General features: G+C 40.2%; 1 protein-coding gene across 2 annotated transcripts in view; it reads left to right on the top strand.

The window, feature by feature from the left end:
- The window catches only part of Slc22a25 (solute carrier family 22, member 25), a 188,699-nt gene extending 168,609 nt beyond the window's left edge, over positions 1 to 20,090 (top strand). For both annotated transcript variants that reach the window (XM_039093137.2, NM_138908.3), the window contains 4 exons: positions 13,859 to 14,073; positions 16,147 to 16,255; positions 17,748 to 17,951; positions 19,190 to 20,090. In XM_039093137.2, the coding sequence (XP_038949065.1) occupies positions 13,859 to 14,073; positions 16,147 to 16,255; positions 17,748 to 17,951; positions 19,190 to 19,250 (589 nt within the window). In that variant the 3' untranslated portion in view covers positions 19,251 to 20,090. The remainder of the gene's footprint in view (positions 1 to 13,858; positions 14,074 to 16,146; positions 16,256 to 17,747; positions 17,952 to 19,189) is intronic.
- Positions 20,091 to 24,056: the final 3,966 nt, after the last annotated feature.

Here is a 24,056-nt window from a genome sequence, read left to right as displayed (position 1 = left end):
GACTTGTCCATTGTTGAGAGTGGGGTGTTGAAGTTTCCCTCTTATTTTGAGCTTTAGTAAAGTTTTTTTCTTTTTCTTTTTTTATGAATGTGGTCACCCTTGCATTTGGTGCATAGATGTTCAGATTTGAGACTTTCTCTTGGTGGATTTGCCCTTTGATGATTATGAAGTGTCCTTCCTCATCATCCTTGATAACTTTTTGGTTGATAGTTAATTTTATTGGATATTTGGATGGCAATTCTTGCTTGTTTCTTTGAACCATTTGCTTGGAAGACCTTTTTTCCATCCTTTTCCTCTGAGATATTATCTGTCTGTTTTTGTTATTGAGGTATGTTTCTTCTATGCAGCAAAATGCTAGATCTTGTTTGTATATCCAGTCTGTTAGCTTATGTCTATTTGTAGATGAGTTGAGTCCATTAATATTGAGAAATATTAAAGAAGATGACTGTTGGTTCCTGTTATGTTTGTTTTTGTAGGTACCTTTATGTGCTTGTGGTTCTCTCCTTTTGGTTTTCTTGTGAGATTCTTAATATCTTGTATCTTCTTTTGTGTAATACCTTCCTTGTATTAGAGTTTTCTTCTAGGATCTGCTATAGGGCTGGATTGGTAGATATTGTTTGAATTTGGTTTTGTCCTCAAATATTTTGGTTTCTCCATCCATGTTGATTGAGAGTTTTGCTGGCTATAGTAGCCTGGGCTGGCATTTCTGTTCTCTTAGAGTCTGCATGGCCTCTGACTAGGCTTTTCTGGCTTTCATAGTCTCTGTTGAGAAGTCTGATGTATCTGCCTTTGTATGTTACTTGACCCTTTTCTCTTGCAGCTTTTAATAGTCTTTGTTCTCTGTGCTTAGTGTTTTGGTTATTATCTGATGAGATAATTTTCTTTTTTATCCATTTGTTTGATGTTCTGTAGGCTTCATGTACCTTTATGGCCACCTCTTTCTTTAGGTTGGGGAAGTTTTCTTCTATGATTTTGTTGAAGACGTTTTCACGTCCTTTGACCTGGGAATTTTTGTTCTCCTCTATTCCAATTATTCTAGGATTGGTCTTTTCATTGTGTCCTGAATTTCCTGGAGGTTTTGGGTTAGGAATTTTTTTATGTCTTGAATTTTCTTTGACAGTTGTGTCAATCTCTTTTATGGTATCTTTTTTTTTTTTGGTTTTTTTTTTTTATTAACTTGAGTATTTCTTATATACATTTCAAGTGTTATTCCCTTTCCCGGTTTCCGGGCAAAATCCCCCTCCCCCCTCCCCTTCCTTATGGGTGTTCCCCTCCCAACCCTCCCCCCATTGCCGCCCTCCCCCCATAGTCTAGTTCACTGGGGGTTCAGTCTTAGCAGGACCCAGGGCTTCCCCTTCCACTGGTGCTCTTACTAGGATATTCATTGCTACCTATGGGGTCAGAGTCCAGGGTCAGTCCATATATAGTCTTTAGGTAGTGGCTTAGTCCCTGGAAGCTCTGGTTGCTTGACATTGTTGTACTTTTGGGGTCTCGAGCCCCTTCAAGCTCTTCCAGTTCTTTCTCTGATTCCTTCAACGGGGGACCTATTCTCAGTTCAGTGGTTTGCTGCTGGCATTCGCCTCTGTATTTGCTGTATTCTGGCTGTGTCTCTCAGGAGCGATCTACATCCGGCTCCTGTCGGTCTGCACTTCTTTGCTTCATCCATCTTGTCTAATTGGGTGGCTGTATATGTATGGGCCACATGTGGGGCAGGCTCTGAATGGGTGTTCCTTAAGTCTCTGTTTTAATCTTTGCCTCTCCCTTCCCTGCCAAGGGTATTCTTTTTCCTCATTTAAAGAAGGAGTGAAGCATTCACATTTTGATCATCCGTCTTGAGTTTCGTTTGTTCTAGGGAACTAGGGTAATTCAAGCATTTGGGCTAATAGCCACTTATCAATGAGTGCATACCATGTATGTCTTTCTGTGATTGGGTTAGCTCACTCAGGATGATATTTTCCAGTTCCAACCATTTGCCTACGAATTTCATAAACTCGTTGTTTTTGATAGCTGAGTAATATTCCATTGTGTAGATGTACCACATTTTCTGTATCCATTCCTCTGTTGAAGGGCATCTCGGTTCTTTCCATTTTCTGGCTATTATAAATAAGGCTGCAATGAACATAGTGGAGCACGTTTCTCTTTTATATGTTGAGGCATCTTTTGGGTATATGCCCAAGAGAGGTATAGCTGGATCCTCAGGCAGTTCAATGTCCAATTTTCTGAGGAACCTCCAGACTGATTTCCAGAATGGTTTTACCAGTCTGCAATCCCACCAACAATGGAGGAGTGTTCCTCTTTCTCCACATCCTCACCAGCATCTGCTGTCACCTGAGTTTTTGATCTTAGCCAATCGCACTGGTGTGAGGTGAAATCTCAGGGTTGTTTTGATTTGCATTTCCCTTATGACTAAAGATGTTGAACATTTCTTTAGGTGTTTCTCAGCCATTCGGCATTCCTCAGCTGTGAATTCTTTGTTTAGCTCTGAACCCCATTTTTTAATAGGGTTATTTGTTTCCCTGCGGTCTAACTTCTTGAGTTCTTTGTATATTTTGGATATAAGGCCTCTATCTGTTGTAGGATTGGTAAAGATCTTTTCCCAATCTGTTGGTTGCCGTTTTGTCCTAACCACAGTGTCCTTTGCCTTACAGAAGCTTTGCAGTTTTATGAGATCCCATTTGTCGATTCTTGATCTTAGAGCATAAGCCATTGGTGTTTTGTTCAGGAAATTTTTTCCAGTGCCCATGTGTTCCAGATGCTTCCCTAGTTTTTCTTCTATTAGTTTGAGTGTGTCTGGTTTGATGTGGAGGTCCTTGATCCACTTGGACTTAAGCTTTGTACAGGGTGATAAGCATGGATCGATCTGCATTCTTCTACATGTTGCCCTCCAGTTGAACCAGCACCATTTGCTGAAAATGCTATCTTTTTTCCATTGGATGGTTTTGGCTCCTTTGTCAAAAATCAAGTGACCATAGGTGTGTGGGTTCATTTCTGGGTCTTCAATTCTATTCCATTGGTCTATCTGTCTGTCTCTGTACCAATACCATGCAGTTTTTATCACTATTGCTCTGTAATACTGCTTGAGTTCAGGGATAGTGATTCCCCCTGAAGTCCTTTTATTGTTGAGGATAGCTTTAGCTATCCTGGGTTTTTTGTTATTCCAGATGAATTTGCAAATTGTTCTGTCTAACTCTTTGAAGAATTGGATTGGTATTTTGATGGGGATTGCATTGAATCTGTAGATCGCTTTTGGTAAAATGGCCATTTTTACTATATTAATCCTGCCAATCCATGAGCATGGGAGATCTTTCCATCTTCTGAGGTCTTCTTCAATTTCTTTCCTCAGTGTCTTGAAGTTCTTATTGTACAGATCTTTTACTTGCTTGGTTAAACTCACACCGAGGTACTTTATATTATTTGGGTCTATTATGAAGGGTGTCGTTTCCCTAATTTCTTTCTCGGCTTGTTTCTCTTTTGTATAGAGGAAGGCAACTGATTTATTTGAGTTAATTTTATACCCAGCCACTTTGCTGAAGTTGTTTATCAGCTTTAGTAGTTCTCTGGTGGAACTTTTGGGATCACTGAAATATACTATCATGTCATCTGCAAATAGTGATATTTTGACTTCTTCTTTTCCGATCTGTATCCCCTTGATCTCCTTTTGTTGTCTGATTGCTCTGGCTAGAACTTCAAGAACTATATTGAATAAGTAGGGAGAGAGTGGGCAGCCTTGTCTAGTCCCTGATTTTAGTGGGATTGCTTCAAGTTTCTCTCCATTTAGTTTAATGTTAGCTACTGGTTTGCTGTATATGGCTTTTACTATGTTTAGGTATGGGCCTTGAATTCCTATTCTTTCCAGGACTTTTATCATGAAGGGGTGTTGAATTTTGTCAAATGCTTTCTCAGCATCTAATGAAATGATCATGTGGTTTTGTTCTTTCAGTTTGTTTATATGATGGATCACGTTGATGGTTTTCCGTATATTAAACCATCCCTGCATGCCTGGGATGAAGCCTACTTGATCATGGTGGATGATTGTTTTGATGTGCTCTTGAATTCGTTTTGCCAGAATTTTATTGAGTATTTTTGCGTCGATATTCATAAGGGAAATTGGTCTGAAGTTCTCTTTCTTTGTTGTGTCTTTGTGTGGTTTAGGTATAAGAGTAATTGTGGCTTCGTAGAAGGAATTCGGTAGTGCTCCATCTGTTTCAATTTTGTGGAATAGTTTGGATAATATTGGTATGAGGTCTTCTATGAAGGTTTGATAGAATTCTGCACTAAACCCGTCTGGACCTGGGCTCTTTTTGGTTGGAAGACCTTTAATGACTGCTTCTATTTCCTTAGGAGTTATGGGGTTGTTTAACTGGTTTATCTGTTCCTGATTTAACTTCGATACCTGGTATCTGTCTAGGAAATTGTCCATTTCCTGAAGATTTTCAAATTTTGTTTAATATAGGTTTTTATAGTAAGATCTGATGATTTTTTGAATTTCCTCTGAATCTGTAGTTATGTCTCCCTTTTCATTTCTAATTTTGTTAATTTGGACGCACTCTCTGTGTCCTCTCGTTAGTCTGGCTAAGGGTTTATCTATCTTGTTGATTTTCTCAAAGAACCAACTTTTGGTTCTGTTGATTCTTTCTATGGTCCTTTTTGTTTCTACTTGGTTGATTTCAGCTCTGAGTTTGATTATTTCCTGCCTTCTACTCCTCCTGGGTGTATTTGCTTCTTTTTGTTCTAGAGCTTTTAGGTGTGCTGTCAAGCTGCTGACATATGCTCTTTCCTGTTTCTTTCTGCAGGCACTCAGCGCTATGAGTTTTCCTCTTAGCACAGCTTTCATTGTGTCCCATAAGTTTGAGTATGTTGTATCTTCATTTTCATTAAATTCTAAAAAGTTTTTAATTTCTTTCTTTATTTCTTCCTTGACCAGGTTATCATTGAGTAGAGCATTGTTCAATTTCCACGTATATGTGGGCATTCTTCCCTTATTGTTATTGAAGACCAGTTTTAGGCCGTGGTGGTCCGATAGCACGCATGGGATTATCTCTATCTTTCTGTACCTGTTGAGGCCCGTTTTTTGACCAATTATATGGTCAATTTTGGAGAAAGTACCATGAGGATCTGAGAAGAAGGTATATCCTTTTGCTTTAGGATAGAATGTTCTATAAATATCCGTTAAGTCCATTTGGCTCATGACTTCTCTTAGTCTGTCGACATCACTGTTTAATTTCTGTTTCCATGATCTGTCCATTGATGAGAGTGGGGTGTTGAAGTCTCCCACTATTATTGTGTGAGGTGCAATGTGTGTTTTGAGCTTTAGTAAGGTTTCTTTTACGTATGTAGGTGCCCTTGTATTTGGGGCATAGATATTTAGGATTGAGAGTTCATCTTGGTGGATTTTTCCTTTGATGAATATGAAGTGTCCTTCCTTATCTTTTTTGATGACTTTTAGTTGGAAATTGATTTTATTTGATATTAGAATGGCTACTCCAGCTTGCTTCTTCTGACCATTTGCTTGGAAAGTTGTTTTCCAGCCTTTCACTCTGAGGTAGTGTCTGTCTTTGTCTCTGAGGTGTGTTTCCTGTAGGCAGCAGAATGCAGGGTCCTCATTGCGTATCCAGTTTGTTAATCTATGTCTTTTTATTGGGGAGTTGAGGCCATTGATATTGAGAGATATTAAGGAATAGTGATTATTGCTTCCCTTTATATTCATATTTGGATGTGAGGTTATGTTTGTGTGCTTTCATTCTCTTTGTTTTGTTGCCAAGACGATTAGTTTCGTGCTTCTTCTAGGGTATAGCTTGCCTCCTTATGTTGGGCTTTACCATTTATTATCCTTTGTAGTGCTGGATTTGTAGAAAGATATTGTGTAAATTTGGTTTTGTCATGGAATATCTTGGTTTCTCCATCAATGTTAATTGAGAGTTTTGCTGGATACAGTAACCTGGGCTGGCATTTGTGTTCTCTTAGGGTCTGTATGACATCTGTCCAGGATCTTTCGGCCTTCATAGTTTCTGGCGAGAAGTCTGGTGTGATTCTGATAGGTCTCCCTTTATATGTTACTTGACCTTTTTCCCTTACTGCTTTTAATATTCTTTCTTTATTTTGTGCGTTTGGTGTTTTGACAATTATGTGACGGGAGGTGTTTCTTTTCTGGTCCAATCTATTTGGAGTTCTGTAGGCTTCTTGTATGTCTATGGGTATCTCTTTTTTTAGGTTAGGGAAGTTTTCTTCTATGATTTTGTTGAAGATATTTACTGGTCCTTTGAGCTGGGTGTCTTCACTCTCTTCTATACCTATTATCCTTAGGTTTGAACTTCTCATTGAGTCCTGGATTTCCTGTATGTTTTGGACCAGTAGCTTTTTCCGCTTTACATTATCTTTGACAGTTGAATCAATGATTTCTATGGAATCTTCTGCTCCTGAGATTCTCTCTTCCATCTCTTGTATTCTGTTGGTGAAGCTTGTATCTACAGCTCCTTGTCTCTTCTTTTGGTTTTCTATATCCAGGGTTGTTTCCATGTGTTCTTTCTTGATTGCTTCTATTTCCATTTTTAATTCCTTCAACTGTTTGATTGTGTTTTCCTGGAATTCTTTCAGGGATTTTTGCGATTCCTCTCTGTAGGCTTCTACTTGTTCTCTAAGGGAGTTCTTCATGTCTTTCTTGAAGTCCTCCAGCATCATGATCAAATATGATTTTGAAACTAGATCTTGCTTTTCTGGTGTGTTTGGATATTCCATGTTTGTTTTGATGGGAGAATTGGGCTCCGATGGTGCCATGTAGTCTTGGTTTCTGTTGCTTGGGTTCCTGCGCTTGCCTCTCGCCATCAGATTATCTCTAGTGTTACTTTGTTCTGCTATTTCTGACAGTGGCTAGACTGTCCTATAAGCCTGTGTGACAGGAGTGCTGTAGACCTGTTTTCCTCTCTTTCAGTCAGTTATGGGGACAGAGTGTTCTGCTTTCTGGCGTGTAGTTTTTCCTATCTACAGGTCTTCAGCTGTTCCTGTGGGACTGTGTCTTGAGTTCACCAGGCAGCTTTCTTGCAGCAGAAAATTTGGTCTTACCTGTGGTCCCGAGGCTCAGGTTCGCTCGTGGGGTGCTGCCCACGGGCTCTCTGCAGTGGCAGCAACCAGGAAGACCTGTGCCGCCCCTTCCGGGAGCTTCAGTGCACCAGGGTTCCAGATGGTCTTTGGCTTTTTCCTCTGGCGTCTGAGATGTGTGTGCAGGGAGCAGTCACTTCTGGTTTCCCAGGCGTGTCTGCCTCTCTGAAGGTTTAGCTCTCCCTCCCACAGGATTTGGGTGCAGAGAACTCTTTTATGGTATCTTATATACCTAAAATTCTCTTTTCTAACTCTTGTATTCTGTTGGTGATACTTACATCTTACATTTCCTAGATGCCTCCATTTGTGTTTTCTTTATTGTTTGTATTTCCCCTTTTATGTCTTGGGCCTGTTTATTCAATTTCTTCACCTGTTTGATTGTGTTTTTTTTTGTGTATTTCTTTAAGGGATTTATTTGTTTTCTCTTTAAGGGCTTCTAACTGTTTATCTTTTTTTCCTCTGTATTTTTTTCAGTGAGTTATTTATATCCTCCTTAAAGAACTCTATTATCTTCATGACATAGGATTTTAGGTCAGCTTCCTGATTTTCAGATGTGTTGTTGTATTCAGGGCTTGCTGTGGTAGGGGAACTAGTTTCTGATGATGCCCTGTATGTTGGTTTCTGTTGCTTTTGGTCTTGAGCTTGCCTCTAACCACCCTGTTATTCCTGGTATTTTCTAGCCTTGGTGACTGTATCTGAAGTCTGCTGTTTCTTTTTTTTTTTTTTTTTTTTTTAGAAAATTGGATATTTTAAAAATTTACATTTCAAATGTTATCCCCTTTCCTGGGTTCCCATCCATAAACCCCATATCTTATCCCTCTCCCCTTCTATAAGAGTGTTCCCCCAACCAACCACCCACCCCTTCCTGACACTGCACCCTGACGTTCCCCTACACTGGAAGTCCAGCTTTGGCAGGACCATGGGCTTCTCCTCTCATTGGTGCCTAACAAGGCCATCCTCGTCTACATATGCAGCTATAGTTATGGGTCTGTCAATGTGTACATACACTTTGGATGGGTGTTTAGTCCCTGGGAGTTCTGGTTGATTGGTATTGTTGTTCTGATGGGGTTGCAAACCTGCCTCTTTTGGCCTTGGGTTGCTTCTGGTCCTCTGGCAGGCCTGTGGCCCTGGCTGTACATGCCTCCTGTGGGGCCTTCCAACTGTGGGATCTTCAGAGGGGCGGAGAAGCTGCTGATCTCTTGCCCCGGCTACAGTAAATCTTCTGGAGGCCTTCCAACTGTTGAGTCTTCAGAGGAGTAGTCAAACGGTTGTTCTGTGTGAAGCTGTTCTCCAGGGGTGGGGTGAGGGGTGAGCTACAGACTGTGGTTTCTGTTTCTCTGTGTGCAGCAGAACTCCAGGGAGGCTTTTAGTCTGTTGGGTCAGTTGCCCTGCATGTCCCAGAGCCCCCAGGAGGTCTTTAGACTCTGGTGTTGGTTGCTCAGTTGCCCTGTGTACAGAGGAACTCCTGGGATTCCTTCAGGCTGTGGTGTGAGTTGCCCTATGTGCAGCATATTTGGGATGTCTCAGGCAGTGGTGTCAATTACCCTGAGTGCAGTGGATCTCCTGGGATCTCAGGCTGTAGTGTCAGATGCCCTCAGTGCAGCACAGTTCCTGGGATACCTCAGGATGTGGTATCTTCAGGGGAGTAGAGTAGCTAGCAGTCTGTCCCAGCAGAGCAAACAGACCATGAGGAAAATGATATTTGGTAGGTGGGGGATTTTGGGGGAGATGATGGGTCCTGAGTTCCCTGGGCTCTAGCAGCAGCTGTGGGGCTTTGGGAGGGTTCTTACCAAAAGCTCTGAGTGCATCAGATCTTCTGAGATGCCTCAGGATATGGTGTCTTCAGGGGGAGCAGACCAGCTAGCAATCTGTCCCAGCAGAAAGGACTGGGCAGAAAGGGGTGAATTTGATCATTTATATGCTGACTGACCAGTAACTTGACTTGCATGTCTTAATTATTATTATTTTTTTCTTTTTTTTCTTTCGGAGCAGGGGACCAAACCCAGGGCCTTGCGCTTGCTAGGCAAATCCCCAACCCCTTAATTATTTTTTAACAGTTTACAAACTAGTAACTTTTATAAGATTGGGCCTTATAATTTATACTTTAAAACAGAAGATTCTTTAGTATTAAAATAAACTTTCAACAATAAATAAAGTCCACAGAAATACTGGAACCTCATTTTCCTAATACTTTTATAGTGTTCTTTGTAAAATATCACAAAAGTGATCACAAAGGTGGGCATGTACCTTTAAAACTAGCACTCAGGAGACAGAGGCAGGTAGATCTCTATGAGTTTGAGGATAGCCTGGTCTACAGAATGAGTTCTAGGACATCCAGAGCCACACAGTGAGACCCTGTCTTGAAAACCAACCAATCAACCAAATAAAAAACAACTCAACAAAACAAAATAAAACAAAACAAAAATCACAAAGAACTCACTCAGTTTATCCAAATATTTAAAGCCTAAAATAAGACATACATGGTTAGACATTTATCTTTAAGGTAGAAGTAGTTGTACATATATCTTCTTTCTTTTTTTTTTTTTTTTTTGGTTCTTTTTTTTTCGGAGCTGGGGACCGAACCCAGGGCCTTGCGCTTCCTAGGCAAGCGCTCTACCACTGAGCCAAATCCCCAACCCCTATACATATATCTTTAAGTTAGTTTGTGTTAGCCTGAGTAGACCTCAGGAAGACAAAAATCTTTAAATTATTTCTTGTTAGCTGACTAAACCTGTATAACTTTAGAAAACTATAAACCTTAATTACCAAACATATACTGTTAGTAAGTCCTATTTTACATAAATAGGAGTTTAATTCATGTTGCACATATGGTATGCTGTAGAAAATTAAGAATGGTGTATAGATGGTTTAGTTTTCAACTCTGTTACGGAACTTAAATTAACTTTTTGTTGCAGATTTTTAAACCATACCCAATGAACTTATGCATCCTGAGATAAAAAAAAAAATTTTAGTGAAGGATTTCTAAGAAACAAACCAAAGCTAGAAAAACAAAGGGAAAGAAAAGGAGGGTAATTCTGAAAGTTCAATATCTGCAGTTATGCTTCTCATCTGTAAACTCAATTAGAAATAGTTTACCTTTTGACTGTTCTAAAGCACATAGTGTCTTTTTCACGGGCTGTTCTGTTTTGAATTTTTTTCTGTTATAGACTTAGGTGGCCAGCCTGGCTCAAGACAGAGACGTTGGAGAAAACTTTTAGACAAACACATTTGGGTCTAGAAAAGGTCAAATTCAAACTCCAGAATTAGCTTATTAATAGTGCCCCATCCCATTTATGAACACCAAACCCAGACACAATTGTGTGCCAAAAAGTGCTTGCTGACAGGAGCCAGTTATATCTGTGTCCTGAGAGGCTTTCCTAGAACCTGACAAATACAGAGGTGGATGCTCACAGCCAACCAGTGGACTGAGCATGGGGACTCCAATGGAGGAGTTAGAGAAAGGACTGAAGGAGTTGAAGGGGTTTGTGACCCCATAGGAAGAACAACAATACCAACCAAACAGACCCCCCCCCCCCGAGCTCCCAGGGACTAAACCACCAAACAAAGAGTATACATAGAGGGACCCATGGCTCCAGCTGCATATGTAACAGAGGATGGCCTTGTCTGACATCAATAGGAGGAGAGGCCCTTGGTCCTGTAAAGGCTTGATGCCCCAGTGTAGGGGAATGCCAGTGAAGTGGGAGTGGGTGGGTGGGAAGGGAGCACCCTCATAGAAACAGGGAGAAGGGATATAGGATGGGGGTTCTGGAGGGGAAACTGGGAAAGGGGATAACATTTGAAATGTAAATACATAAAATATCCAATAAAAAGGAGTGTAGAACAGCATGTGACAATATCCAAATATTATTCAAACCCTAAAGACATTTGAGTGTAAGACTGAATCAGTGCTCAGAGGGAGATATGAGCAGAGAGCACAGAAGTCTTAGAGATAAGGGAGTGGAGAGTACAGAAAGCTTAGTAACAAATGATTTTGAATAAGTTGCTTCTCTGTGGCAGAGGTTATTACAATCTATGTGAATCAGGAAGTTGAATACACAATTTTCTGGCCATTGAGATTGATTTTCTAGTTTGTAGTTAAAGTAAGGCAGCAAGGGCTAATGAACTCTGAGTCTGAAGAGGGACAGAGACTTGAGAAGGCAGGCAAAGGAGTGGTGACATCTGACATAGTGGGAGGAGCCTATGGCTGGTGACATGATGGAGAACTAAGGAGGGAGGGATAGAAAAGGAATCACAGTATCAGGACAAAAAGTAGGTAGGGAGCAGCTAGGAAGTCTTTCCTTCTGAGTCCTGGCACTGGGGACTGTAAAGAGAAGATCTGCTAGAGGGAAGAGGCCAATGGCTTATTGAAGTGTAAGTGGGGAGGGATTACAGATTGATCCTAAGTATACAGAAGGAGGGAGCAGCAAGCTAGTGGAGGGGTACAGTAAGTGTCTCTGGATGGAAACTCAATCCAGAGGGTGTCCCCAAAGTGGACTGTTGATGGCAATGACTTGACTTCCTAAATGAAATGAAGTTCAAGTGAATTCCCAGATTGTGAGAGATGCTTGTCCTAAACCAAGTGAAGGATGCCAAGGAGGGTGTGAGAAACTGCCTGGTGTATAGCAAGACTTGAGTGGCAGGCTTCAGTGAGGATGAGAGAAAATCTGAAACCATCCAGAGAGAAGGGCACTTGCCCCAGACTGTGAGTAGGCATTCGGGAGAGAGAACTGGTGAGAGATAGACTCAGGATCTGTGGTCAAATATGACAGAAGCTAATGATCTGTACCATGGAGAAGCCCAGCCACCAGTTTTGGCTTAGCGAATGGGGGAACTGATTCTCCAAAGGTGTCACTTCCAGGTTTTTGGCAACAAATGTGAGCAGGTGTAGCAATAAACAACCAAAACTAGCTGTTTTCAGTAGATCAGAGAACAGTTTGATTTAAAATTCTGTCAAGCTGCCTCAGACAGTAGCACCTGCAGAAGCTTGTTAGGTTTTGTGTGGGTGGATGGAGACTGGTGATGGGGGGGAGGTCACTACTCAGAAGCTGGAAAAGCCCCAGTGGTTAACATGGGGACTCTGTCAGACAGATGAGGTGCTGACAGTTGCAGTTAGGAGCATTCACACAGCCTTTTTTTAATTGGTTATTTATTTACATGTCAAATGTCCCCCTTCCCAGTTTCCCCTCTACAGCCCCCCTATCCCATCCCCTCTCTCCCTGCCTCATGAGGGTGCTATCCCACCCACCCACTCCTACCTCACAGCCCTAACAGCTACCTACACTCGGGCATCGAGCCTTCATAGGACCAAGGGCTTCCCCTCCTCTGCTACATATGCAGCTGGAACCATGGGTCTCTCCATGTACACTCTTTGGTTGGTGGTTTAGTCCCTAGAAGCTCTTTCTGGTTAGTTATTGAACTTGTGACCTCTGGAAGAGCAGTCAGTGCTCTTAACTACTGAGTCATCTTTCTAGCCTCCTCAGGGAGCCTTTAAGGACTTCTGAGAAATGTTTCTGTTTACTAGCAAAACCCAGTTCAGGTGGAAGTCAAGTCATTACCATCAGCAGTCCACTTTGGGGACCTAACAGATATAGCTATTCCTTGATGTGTGTGTGTGTGTGTGTGTGTGTGTGTATATATATATATATATATATATATATATATATATATATATATATATCAGTCATCAGTCCAGTTCAGTCGTTACCCACCTCCTGTCTGCCCTCCCATCCTTCCACATCCCATTACTCTTCCCCACTGTTTCCAAAAGGATGTCCCCACCTCCTCATCCCCCACTTCCAAGGCCTTCCCACTCCCTGGGACCTCAAATCTCTCAAGGGTTAGACATGTATTCTCTCACTGAGGCCAGACCAGGTAGTCCTCTGCTGTATATGTGTCAGGGACCTTGAACCAGATATATGCTGCCTGGTTGGTGGCTCAGTGTCTGAGAAATCTCAGGGGTCCAGGTTGATTGAGACTGCTGCTCTTCCTATGGGATTGCCCTCCTCATCCTCAGCTTCTTCCCCCTAATTCAACCACAGGAGTTCTCAACTTTAGTCCAATGGTTGGCTCTAAGTATCTGTCTCTGTCTCAGTCAGCTGCTCTTGGAGAACAGCCATTCTAGGCTCATGTCTGTAGGCACACCATACAATCAGTGATAGTGTCAGACCTTGGAGCCTCCCCCTTGAGATGAATCCTATGTTTGGCCTGTCACTGAACCTCCTTTCCCTCACTCTCCTCTCCATTTTTGTCCCTAAAGTTCTTTTAGACAGCAGCAATTCTAGGTCAGAGTATTTTGACTGTGGAATGACCTGTCTTTCTATTGGACGTAGACTCTAAAAGTTTCCTTTCTCCACTGTTGGGTATTTCATCTAAGGTCCCTCCCTTTGAGCCTTGAAGGTCTCTCACCTCCCAGGTCTCTGGTATATTCTAGAGAGTCCCCCCACCTCCCACCTCCTGAAGTTGCATATTTCCATTCTTTTTGCTGGCCCTCAGGGTTTCTCACCTGTTCCCGCTCCCCAGTACCTGATCTTGCTCCCTTTTTCTCTCTTCCTCCCCTCTCCCACCTAGATCCCTCCCTCTCCCTGCCTCCTGTGATTGCTTTCCTCTCCCTCTCAAGTGAGATTGAGGCATCCTCATTTGGGCCCTTTGGCTTGTTAACCTTCTTGAGTTCTGTGGATTGTATTTCTTGATATTTTAACAACTAAAACTGGCTGCTTTGATATCAACTCCAGACTCATGATATAATTTTCTTTGCTTTTTACAGATTTGTGGTATGGTTATCTGTGATTGGTTTACTGATCAACTTCCAGCACCTAAGGATCAATGTCTTCCTATTGCAGTGTCTTCTTGGTATAATCACCATTCCAGCCAATTTAGTTGGAATTTTTTTGGTGAATCACTTGGGTCGCAGAATAAGTCAACTATTTATCATATCCCTGTTTGGAATTTCCATTTTGGCCATAATATTTGTGCCTCAAGGTAAGGAAAAGATACAGGGTGAGCACAGAAATAGTCTCCTCTTTCCTTGGGACTTTTAGGCTAACCTATAAAATCAGAACAAAAAAATGCTCAAATTACCCTAGATGCACAGAACACATGAAAATCAAGAAGGATGACCAAAATACAAGTGCTTCACTCCTTCTTTAAAAAGGGAACAAGAATACCCTTGGGAGGGAATAGGGAGGCAAAGTTTAGAACAGAAGCAGAAGGAACACCCATTCAGAGCCTGCCCCACATGTGGCCCATACATATGCAGCCACCAAACTAGATAAGATGGATGAAGCAAAGAAGTGCAGGCTGACAGGAAATGGATATAGATCTCTCCTGAGAGACACAGCCAGAATACAGCAAATACATAGGTGAATGCCAGCAGCAAACTACTGAACTGAGAACAGGACCCCTGTTGAAGGAATTAGAGAAAGGACTGAAAGAGCTTGAAGGGGCTCGAGACCCCATATGAACAACAATGCCAAGCAACCAGAGCTTCCAGGGACTAAGCCACTACCTAAAGACTATACATGGACTGACCCTGGGCTCCAACCTCATAGGTAGCAATGAATAGCCTAGTAAGGGCACCAGTGGAAGGGGAAGTCCTTGGTTCTGCCAAGACTGAACCTCCAGTAAACATGATTGTTGCGGGGAGGGTGGTAATGGGGGTAGGATAGGGAGGAGAACACCCATATAGAAGGGGAGTGGAAGGGGTTAGGGGGATGTTGGCCTGGAAACCAGGAAAGGGAATCACAATCGAAATGTAAATAAGAAATACCCAATTTAATAAAGATGGAAAAAAATCAGAACAAAGCACATTCTAAGGAATTGTGTGTGTGTGTGTGTGTGTGTGTGTGTGTGTGTGTGTGTGTGTGTGTGTGTGTGACTAATTTGGGTGTTTAGGGCACACTATTCCATTAAGGTACCCATAGCCAAAAGTTACCCATATTTGATGATAGTTGATGAATGTTTATTATATTCAAGATTTACATGAAAACTGGTGCCAATTGTTCCCAAGTTTTGTTATTTCACATAAGACCTTATAATCTGCCTGACCACATCCAGCTCTATCTTATTACTTCATTTTCAGAAAGAATTTATTTTCTGAACTCTGTGTATCTACTTTATGAGCCTTATGATATAAGAACACAAATACAACCCTCATTTGGAAATCAAGAAAATGGGTACCACTTGTATTGAAGTACATAGAAGTATGAATAGATTAAGACTTTAGAACCGACTACACTGAGTTTAAATATACTTAAGTAATAGATAGCAGTACCTAGGTGGTCATAACTCTTGAATATCAGCAATGATATATTTATTTTTCCTCACAAGAAGGCTCAATGCAAAGTTTGGATCTTATATAATGACCAATTGTGTAGAGAATAACTTTCCTTGAGTGGTTTTTAAAAATCTGACATGTTTCCAGGCAGCAGTTCTTATTCTTGAGTCTTGAGACATTATTTCAAATGAAACCAATCTGCAGACTGCACACCATTGTAGGGAGTCTATCTTTTCATAGCATGATTGTGCAGTATTGCAAATCAATTGTCTGTGAGTATCCAAATGAATAGGTAGTCCTTTGTCACTTCTCTACAACATGCCTACATTCTCCATGAGAAATTGCTGAGATACTGGATAAAAAATACAAAAGTGAGCTCCTTCTGAACTCACCAGATTTTTTACTTCTTTTTTTTTTTTTTGGTTCTTTTTTTCGGAGCTGGGGACCGAACCCAGGGCCTTGCACTTCCTAGGTAAGCGCTCTACCACTGAGCTAAATCCCCAGCCCCGATTTTTTACTTCTTAATCAAATATCAAGAGATTTAAGGCAAATGAGTCCTGTTGTTTAGAAGCTTTGATTCCCCCATAAACTAATATATGCAGATAGGTCACATTCTTCAATTTATTAGCCACTAAGGGAATTTTGCCTTTGTACACTTTCTCTACACTATGTTTTACACTTTTATTCATCCCTAGTAAAAATGGTTTCCTTTCGGGATTTGGGAAGTACAAATTCCACAGCTCAGATTTCATGATTCTCCTTGGTCTTCCTCTCTCTAGAAATGCAGATCCTGCGCATGGTTTTGGCAACTTTTGGAGGAGTATTTTCTTTTGTCTCTGTTAGCAGTGCTCTTGTGCATGCAAATGAGCTACTTCCCACTATAATCAGGTACAACACTCAAGGTTCGCTGTCAGGCTCAAAGCAAATTTTCAAATTAATTAATTAATTAACATTTTCTGTGAGTATGTATGTGAATATATGATAGGTGTTTATGCACATATGTGCTTTCTATCATGTGCCCATGGAGGTCAGAAGACAACGTTCAGGAGTTGATTCTCTCTTTTTCTTTTTTCTTTTTTTTTTTCTTTCGGAGCTGGGGACCGAACCCAGGGCCTTGCACTTGCTAGGCAAGCGCTCTACCACTGAGCTAAATCCCCAACCCCGATTCTCTTCTTCTGGTCTTAGGAATTGAAATAAAGTCATCAAGCATGGTGGCAAGCACGTTGACCTGCTGAGTCATCTTGCTGGCTTCTTAGCTCATTTACATTCATTGATTGGATAGTTATCTAAAACAATTGATTGTGATGATACCAACAAGTATGTCCAAAATTTCTTCAGTCACCTTTCAGTCAGTTAAATCTACATGTACCACCAATTCAATCTCATGTACTATTTCAAACTCAGAAAAGGCAAAAGTCATGAGAAATAATCTACTTTACTGTGTGTTTTTTCACATTTTTTAGTGGATATTTTATGTATTTACATTTCAAATGTTATCCCCTTTCCTGGTCCCCCCTCTCTCATTCCCCCTCCCCCTTCTTCTATGAGGATGCTCCCCCAACCCACTCCTACCTCAACACCTTGGCATTCCCCTACATAGGGGAAAAGAACCTTTACAGGACCAAGGGCTTCTCCTCCTATTGATGCCAGAAACGTTATCCTCCGCTACATATGGGACTGGAGCCATGGGTCCCTCCATTTGTACTCTTTGGTTGGGTTTAGTCCCTGGGAGCTCTGCGGGGGGGGGGGGTCTGGTTGGTTGATACTGTTGTTAGAAAAAGGATTGAAGGAGCTGAAGGGGTTTGCAATCACATAGGAAGAACTATGTGTTATCTTTTTTTACCTTTCAAAGTCAATTCTAAAAAGTTAGCATAAGGAATAATAGGCTTATACATTTTCACATATATCCTGTTTTGGTTGCTCTTTTGTCCCTCTAATTCCCTTCTACTAGTTTAGCCCCATTCCTCTAATTACTACCTCCTCCTTTCAGGTCATGTGTGTGTTTGTGTGTATCATTAAGTTCTTTTTCACTTAAGATCTTTTCTTTCCTCCTCATTGTCCTCTCCCTAGTTTCCAAGTTTCTATCAATGTACACATAAACATAAAAGCTAAAATCTAGGATCTTCCCAGTAGAGAAAATGTGTAGTATTTGTTTCCCCCCCACATCTTGTTTTGTAAGTGATAAATGAGTGTTTTAATATGTGGTTTTGAGAAAAGATGCTATCAAATAAAACAGAAATGGGAAAAACAATAGTAAAAATTACCAACATTCTCTTGTCTAAATACACTGCTTATTTCCAAAATTAATGCAATGGATAAGTCACAAATTTCAAATGTGCATTCTCATGTGGTTATTTTTGCATTTTGTTTTGTGCCCAAGGGCAACTGCTTTAGGAGTCATTGGAATTGCTGGTAGTACTGGGGCAGCCCTGTCTCCTCTGTTTATGATCCTTAGGACATACTCTGACTCCTTGCCCTGGATCATCTATGGAGTCCTTTCCTTCCTTGGTGGCCTTGTTGTCCTTCTCCTCCCTGAGACCAAGAATCAGCCTCTGCCTGACTCCATACAGGATGTGGAAAATGAGTAAGTAGAACCCTCAGAGAACTTGTATGCTAAGGGTCTGTGATGAGGCAGGTGAGACAACCTTGTCTCCCAAACTGATCTGTGTCAGGTAGGCTGACAACTAGGTGGGGTTTTGTTTGTTTGTTTGTTTACACAGGGAAGTTGTATTTGGTTTAGAAACCATTCATATATCTTTTTATACAATGGTTTCAGATGTGACTGAAATTCTCTAAATAACAAAGACCAGCATAGGGAGATTTAGAGATTAAATAGGACAAGAGTATCTTTTGTATTCTCTGACCTTTTGTGAAGCACACATCCCTGGTGATGTTCACAATCATGCACAAACACAAATGTCATTTTATCCCCTCTAGCTGTTAAATACTGGTAATCTGTCCTGAAACTCACTGTACTTATATGCTTGAGTGTACAATGGTCACTGAATAACTTAAAGGAAATTACATGTAAGTCTATGCCACAAGTGACACTGTATCTAAGTGAAGTAATCTTGTTTTTGCTGTGAGATTCAGGTTACAGATTACAGATTCAGATTCAGATTCAGATTTTTGTCACACTAGAAATGAAAGTGTTCATGACAGAGAAGAAGGGAATTGTCAACAAACGGGTCATAGAATGTGGAATAATGAGCAGAATTTCAAAACGTTTGAGGCATTTCTATTGCCTTCCCTTACCCAAACCTCTTTGGAGAATACCGTGATAGCTAAGGTAGAAAGTGCCCTAGTTTGCTTCTCTGTTTCTGTGATAAAACACTTAGCAAATACAACTTGAGGGGAGAAGGGTTCACTTTGGTTTATAGGTTAGTCCACCACGGAGAGAAGCAGACAGGAGTTTCAAGCAGAAACTAACCAAGCAATGATTACTTGTTTGCTTCCTCTAACTTGTTCGGTTACCTTTCATATACAGCTCAGGCTGTCTGCCTAAGTATGGCACCATAATGAGTTAGGCCCTCTTATCTCAATTACCAATAAAGAAAATTCTCTAAAGATGTGCCACAAACTAATCTGATCAATCAGTCCTCAACATTCTTGCTTCTCAAGTATGTCAAATTAATAACCAATCACACTGCAGTTACCAGGAGGTTGGCCTTTTACTTGACAAAATATACTCAAATAATTTTTGGCAGAAACAATGGATGTTTTTCAAAGTAGTTGGGTGAAGGATGAGGATGTAGGGATGCCATTTTTCTCTATGTCCTCTTAAGTTTATTGCGTTTCCCATGTTTGCTGTATGTTTTACAGAGGAAGAGCCTCCAGACAAGGAAAGCAGAATGATACTCTCATCAAAGTGACACAGTTTTAAGAGACTCCAAGAGCTGAAATCTGATAAAGGAGCAAGATAAGAAAACTGTCACTCAGATTTATGATGGCCCAGGTTCACTCTAGATACAGCAAAATTCCTTATCAAGTAACGATATAGCAAAAATTTTGTATTACATTTAAAATTTCCACATTCAACTGATACTTAAATTATCTCAATAACAAAATTAAAGGAAAACAACACAGTGAAATAAATCTTCAGAGTTTTAATAGACACTTATGAAGTTTCCACAAAGGATGTGGATGAACCTTCTTCCCATTATTGTGACATAATGCTTGGGAAAATTAAAAATGGATAATTTATTGTGAAATTCCCATTAGTTTCATCCCACTGCTGTTGCGATAATCTCCTGTGTACTATGTAGATGACCGTCTTTGTATTATTCAAGTGCTGATCTCAGTATCAGCAGAGATTTAAGTATAGCTGGACTTTGGTATTATTATTTTTATGAAGCATCACCAGTCTCAGTATTCTGTAAACATCTTCTCTATCACCTTCTGATTGGTATAATAAAAAGGCGAATGGCCTATGCCAGGGCAGGAGAGGAAAGGTAGATATTTCATTTGTTGAGAGATAGAAACTCTGGGAAAGAGTTGATGATGAAATTGATCAGCGAAATGTGCTAGAAGCCTCAGAATTTTGTAAAAAACACCATGTTAACAGTAAAGATTTGAAGAAAGATTTTTCTAACAAGCCCAAGTTCTGGGCAACAAGCCCAGAAAATTATAAGGAAATGTCCTACTTGTTCTTTGTATAACCTAACACCATCACTTGCAGAAAGTAACCCAAAGATACCCAAAGAAATAAAATTTTACAAGTGTATGTGTTTTATTTTGCAGAGTTTCGAAAAATTAAAGTATGTGCACCATTCTATAGAAACATAGTCAAGATTTAAATGGGCAACTGATTTTTCTGAGAAGGCTGATTTTATAATTACACATTTAATATAAGTTATGGTTATTATGGGGATGCCTTTACAAATTAAGAGTGAAAATGCTTCAGCATATTTCTCTAGTAAAATGAAAGTATTTTTTGTATATTACAACATAAAGCTTATTACATGCACACCACATAATCCTACAGGGCAAGCAATTATAGAAAGATCAAATCATACTTTAAAAGGGATGTTTAGGGGCTGGGGATTTAGCTCAGTGGTAGAGCGCTTACCTAGGAAGCGCAAGGCCCTGGGTTCGGTCCCCAGCTCCGAAAAAAAGAACCAAAAAAAAAGGGATGTTTAATAAACAGAAAGGGGTAAGAAAGACCCCCAGAGAAATATTACATAGTACTTTATTGCCTTTAAAAATTTTAAAGCTTATGAACAAAAAACAACAGCTGCTTAAAGACATTGGGTTATGGGAAAAACCCCTGCTGAATTAAACCAGTCTGTATGTTTTAACAATGTGTTAACTTCCAAATGGAAGTCAGGAAATGTGTTACATAGGGAGAGAGGCTACACCTTTGTTTCAGCAGAAAACAAAAAGCTGTATATTCTTTCAGTATTAATAAATGTTAGCTTTTATCACTATTGCTCTGTAATACTGCTTGAGTTCAGGGATAGTGATTCCCCCTGAAGTCCTTTTATTGTTGAGGATAGTTTTAGCTATCCTGGGTTTTTTGTTATTCCAGATGAATTTGCAAATTGTTCTGTCTAACTCTCTGAAGAATTGGATTGGTATTTTAATGGGGATTGCATTGAATCTGTAGATTGCTTTTGGTAAAATGGCCATTTTTACTATATTAATCCTGCCAATCCATGACAATGGGAGATCTTTCCATCTTCTGAGGTCTTCTTCAATTTCTTTCTTCAGAGGCTTGAAGTTCTTATCATACAGATCTTTCACTTGCTTGGTTAAAGTCACACTGAGTTATTTTATATTATTTGGGACTATTATGAAGGGTGTCGTTTCCCTAATTTCTTTCTCGGCTTGTTTCTCTTTTGTGTAGAGGAAGGCTACTGATTTATTTGAGTTAATTTTATACCCAGCCACTTTGCTGAAGGTGTTTCTCAGCTTTAGTAGTTCTCTGGTGGAACTTTTGGGATCACTTAAATATACTATCATATCATCTGCAAATAGTGATATTTTGACCTCTTCTTTTCCAATCTGTATCCCCTTGATCTCCTTTTGTTGTCTGATTGCTCTGGCTAGAACTTCAAAAACTATATTGAATAAGTAGGGAGAGAGTGGGCAGCCTTGTCTAGTCCCTGATTTTAGTGGGATTGCTTCAAGTTTCTCTCCATTTAGTTTAATGTTAGCTACTGGTTTACCGTATATGGCTTTTACTATGTTTAGGTATGGGCCTTGAGTTCCTGTTCTTTCCAGGACTTTTATCATGAAGGGGTGTTGAATTTTGTCAAATGCTTTCTCAGCATCTAATGAAATGATCATGTGGTTTTGTTCTCTCAGTTTGTTTACATAATGGATCACATTGATGGTTTTCCATATATTAAACCATCCCTGCATGCCTGGGATGAAGCCTACTTGATCATGATGGATGATTGTTTTGATGTGCTCTTGGATTCGGTTTGCCAGAATTTTATTGAGTATTTTTGCATCGATATTCATAAGGGAAATTGGTCTGAAGTTCTCTTTCTTTGTTGGGTCTTTGTGTGGTTTAGGTATAAGAGTAATTGTGGCTTCATAGAAGGAATTTGATAGCACTCCATCTGTTTCAACTTTGTGGAGTAGTTTGGATAGTATTGGTATGAGGTCTTCTATGAAGGTCTGATAGAATTCTGCACTGAACCTATCTGGACCTGGGCTCTTTTTGGTTGGGAGACCTTTAATGACTGCTTCTATTCCTTTAGGAGTTATGGGGTTGTTTAAATGGTTTATCTGTTCCTGATGTAACTTTGGTATCTGGTATCTGTCTAGGAAACTGTCCATTTCCTGCAGATTTTCAAGTTTTGTTGAATATAGGCTTTTATAGTAAGATCTGATGATTTTTTGAATTTCCTCTGATTCTGTAGTTATGTCTTCCTTTTCATTTCTGATTTTGTTAATTTGGAAACACTCTCTGTGTCTTCTTGTTAGTCTGGCTAAGGGTTTATCTATCTTGTTGATTTTCTCAAAGAACCAACTTTTGGTTCTGTTGATTCTTTGTATGGTCCTTTTGTTTCTGCTTGGTTGATTTCAGCTCTGAGTTTGATTATTTCCTGCCTTCTACTCCTCCTGGGTGTATTTGCTTCTTTTTGTTTTAGAGCTTTGTGTGTGCTGTCAAGCTGCTGATATATGCTCTCTCCTGTTTCTTTCTGCAGGCACTCAGAGCTCTGAGTTTTCCTCTTAGCACAGCTTTCATTGTGTCCCATAAGTTTGGGTATTTTGTACCTTCATTTTCATTAAATTCTAAGAAGTCTTTAATTTCTTTCTTTCTTTATTCCTTGACCAGGTTATCATTGAGTAGAGCATTGTTCAACTTCCATGTATATGTGGGCGTTCTTTCCTTATTGTTATTGAAGACCTGTTTTAGCCCATGGTGTCTCTCATTCTCTTCCTACTTATTCAATATAGTTCTCTAAGTATTACCCAGAGCAATCATACAACAAAAGGAGGTCAAAGGGATACAAATTGCAAAGGAAGAAGTCAAAATATCACTATTTGCAGATGGTATGATAGTATACTTGTGACCCCAAAAGTTCCACCAGAAAACTACTAAGCCCGGTAAATAACTTCATCAAAGTGGTTGGGTATAAAATTCACTCAAACAAATCAGTAGCCTTCCTCTCCTCAAAGGATAAACAGGCTGAGAAACAAATTAGGGATGTGGAAAGAAATTATGGAAACAACGTCCTTCACAGTCTTCACAAATAACATAAAATACCTTGGTGTGACTCTAACCAAGCAAGTGAAAGATCTATATGACAAGAACTTCAAGTATTTGAAGAAAGAAATTGAAGATCTCAGAAGATGGAGACCTCCAATGCTCATGGATTGGGTCATTTTGCCAATAGCAATCTATAGATCTAATGCAATCGGCATCAAAATGGCAACTTGATTCTTCATAGTGTTAGAGCAAATTGCAAATTCATTTGGAGTAACAAAAACCAGGATGGTGAAAACTATCCTCAAAAATAAAAGAACTTCTGGGGGAATCACCATCCCTGACCTCAAGCAGTATTACAGAGCAATAGTGATAAAAACTGTATGGTATTGGTGTAGAGACAGGCAGATAGATCAGTGGAATAGAATTGAAGACTCAGAAATGAACCCACACACTTTTGGTTTATTTTTCTGCATCATCAATTACTTGAGTAAATATTGCATCACTTTTTAAAGTGCAAAAAAGTGTATTTATCCTCCTGTAGATATTTTCAAAGTTAAGGAGATTTTTCTGGGTCAAGTGAGAGTGGGGGCAATGGTCCTGGAACAAGAGTGAGATTGAGACATGTCCAAACCTGGAAAATCTCATCTTGAGACTGACTGAGTAAGGATTGCTCCCTCCCTGTTGTGGGCCTGCATGATCTGGGACATGTAGCTCTACAAATCTCACTTCCACCACCACTGAGGTGAGCCTCATGGCCGAAGTTCAGGTTTAAGCACATGGAATTCTTCTTCATGTAAATGAAGCATTTCCAGCTCCTCAGCCCCGGTAGATGATATATACTCACCCCAAAACCTTTACCCGCTCCCTAAGATTTATATAGTCCCATGCTCACCCCCAATAAAGAAGAACTTTTTCACTGAGACCATCTAGAAGAGCTGATTAACTTTTTCCTGATAAAGTAAAACTATAATACTAAAAACTGTCTTGGAGAAGGCCTCCCCACCACTCACCTGACCAGACTGAGAC

This window comes from Rattus norvegicus, chromosome 1, assembly GCF_036323735.1.
Source record: "Rattus norvegicus strain BN/NHsdMcwi chromosome 1, GRCr8, whole genome shotgun sequence".
NCBI classification, from domain to species: Eukaryota; Metazoa; Chordata; class Mammalia; order Rodentia; family Muridae; genus Rattus; species Rattus norvegicus.
Note: the sequence above shows the minus strand (reverse complement) of the source record. Positions and strands in the feature narration are given on the sequence as shown.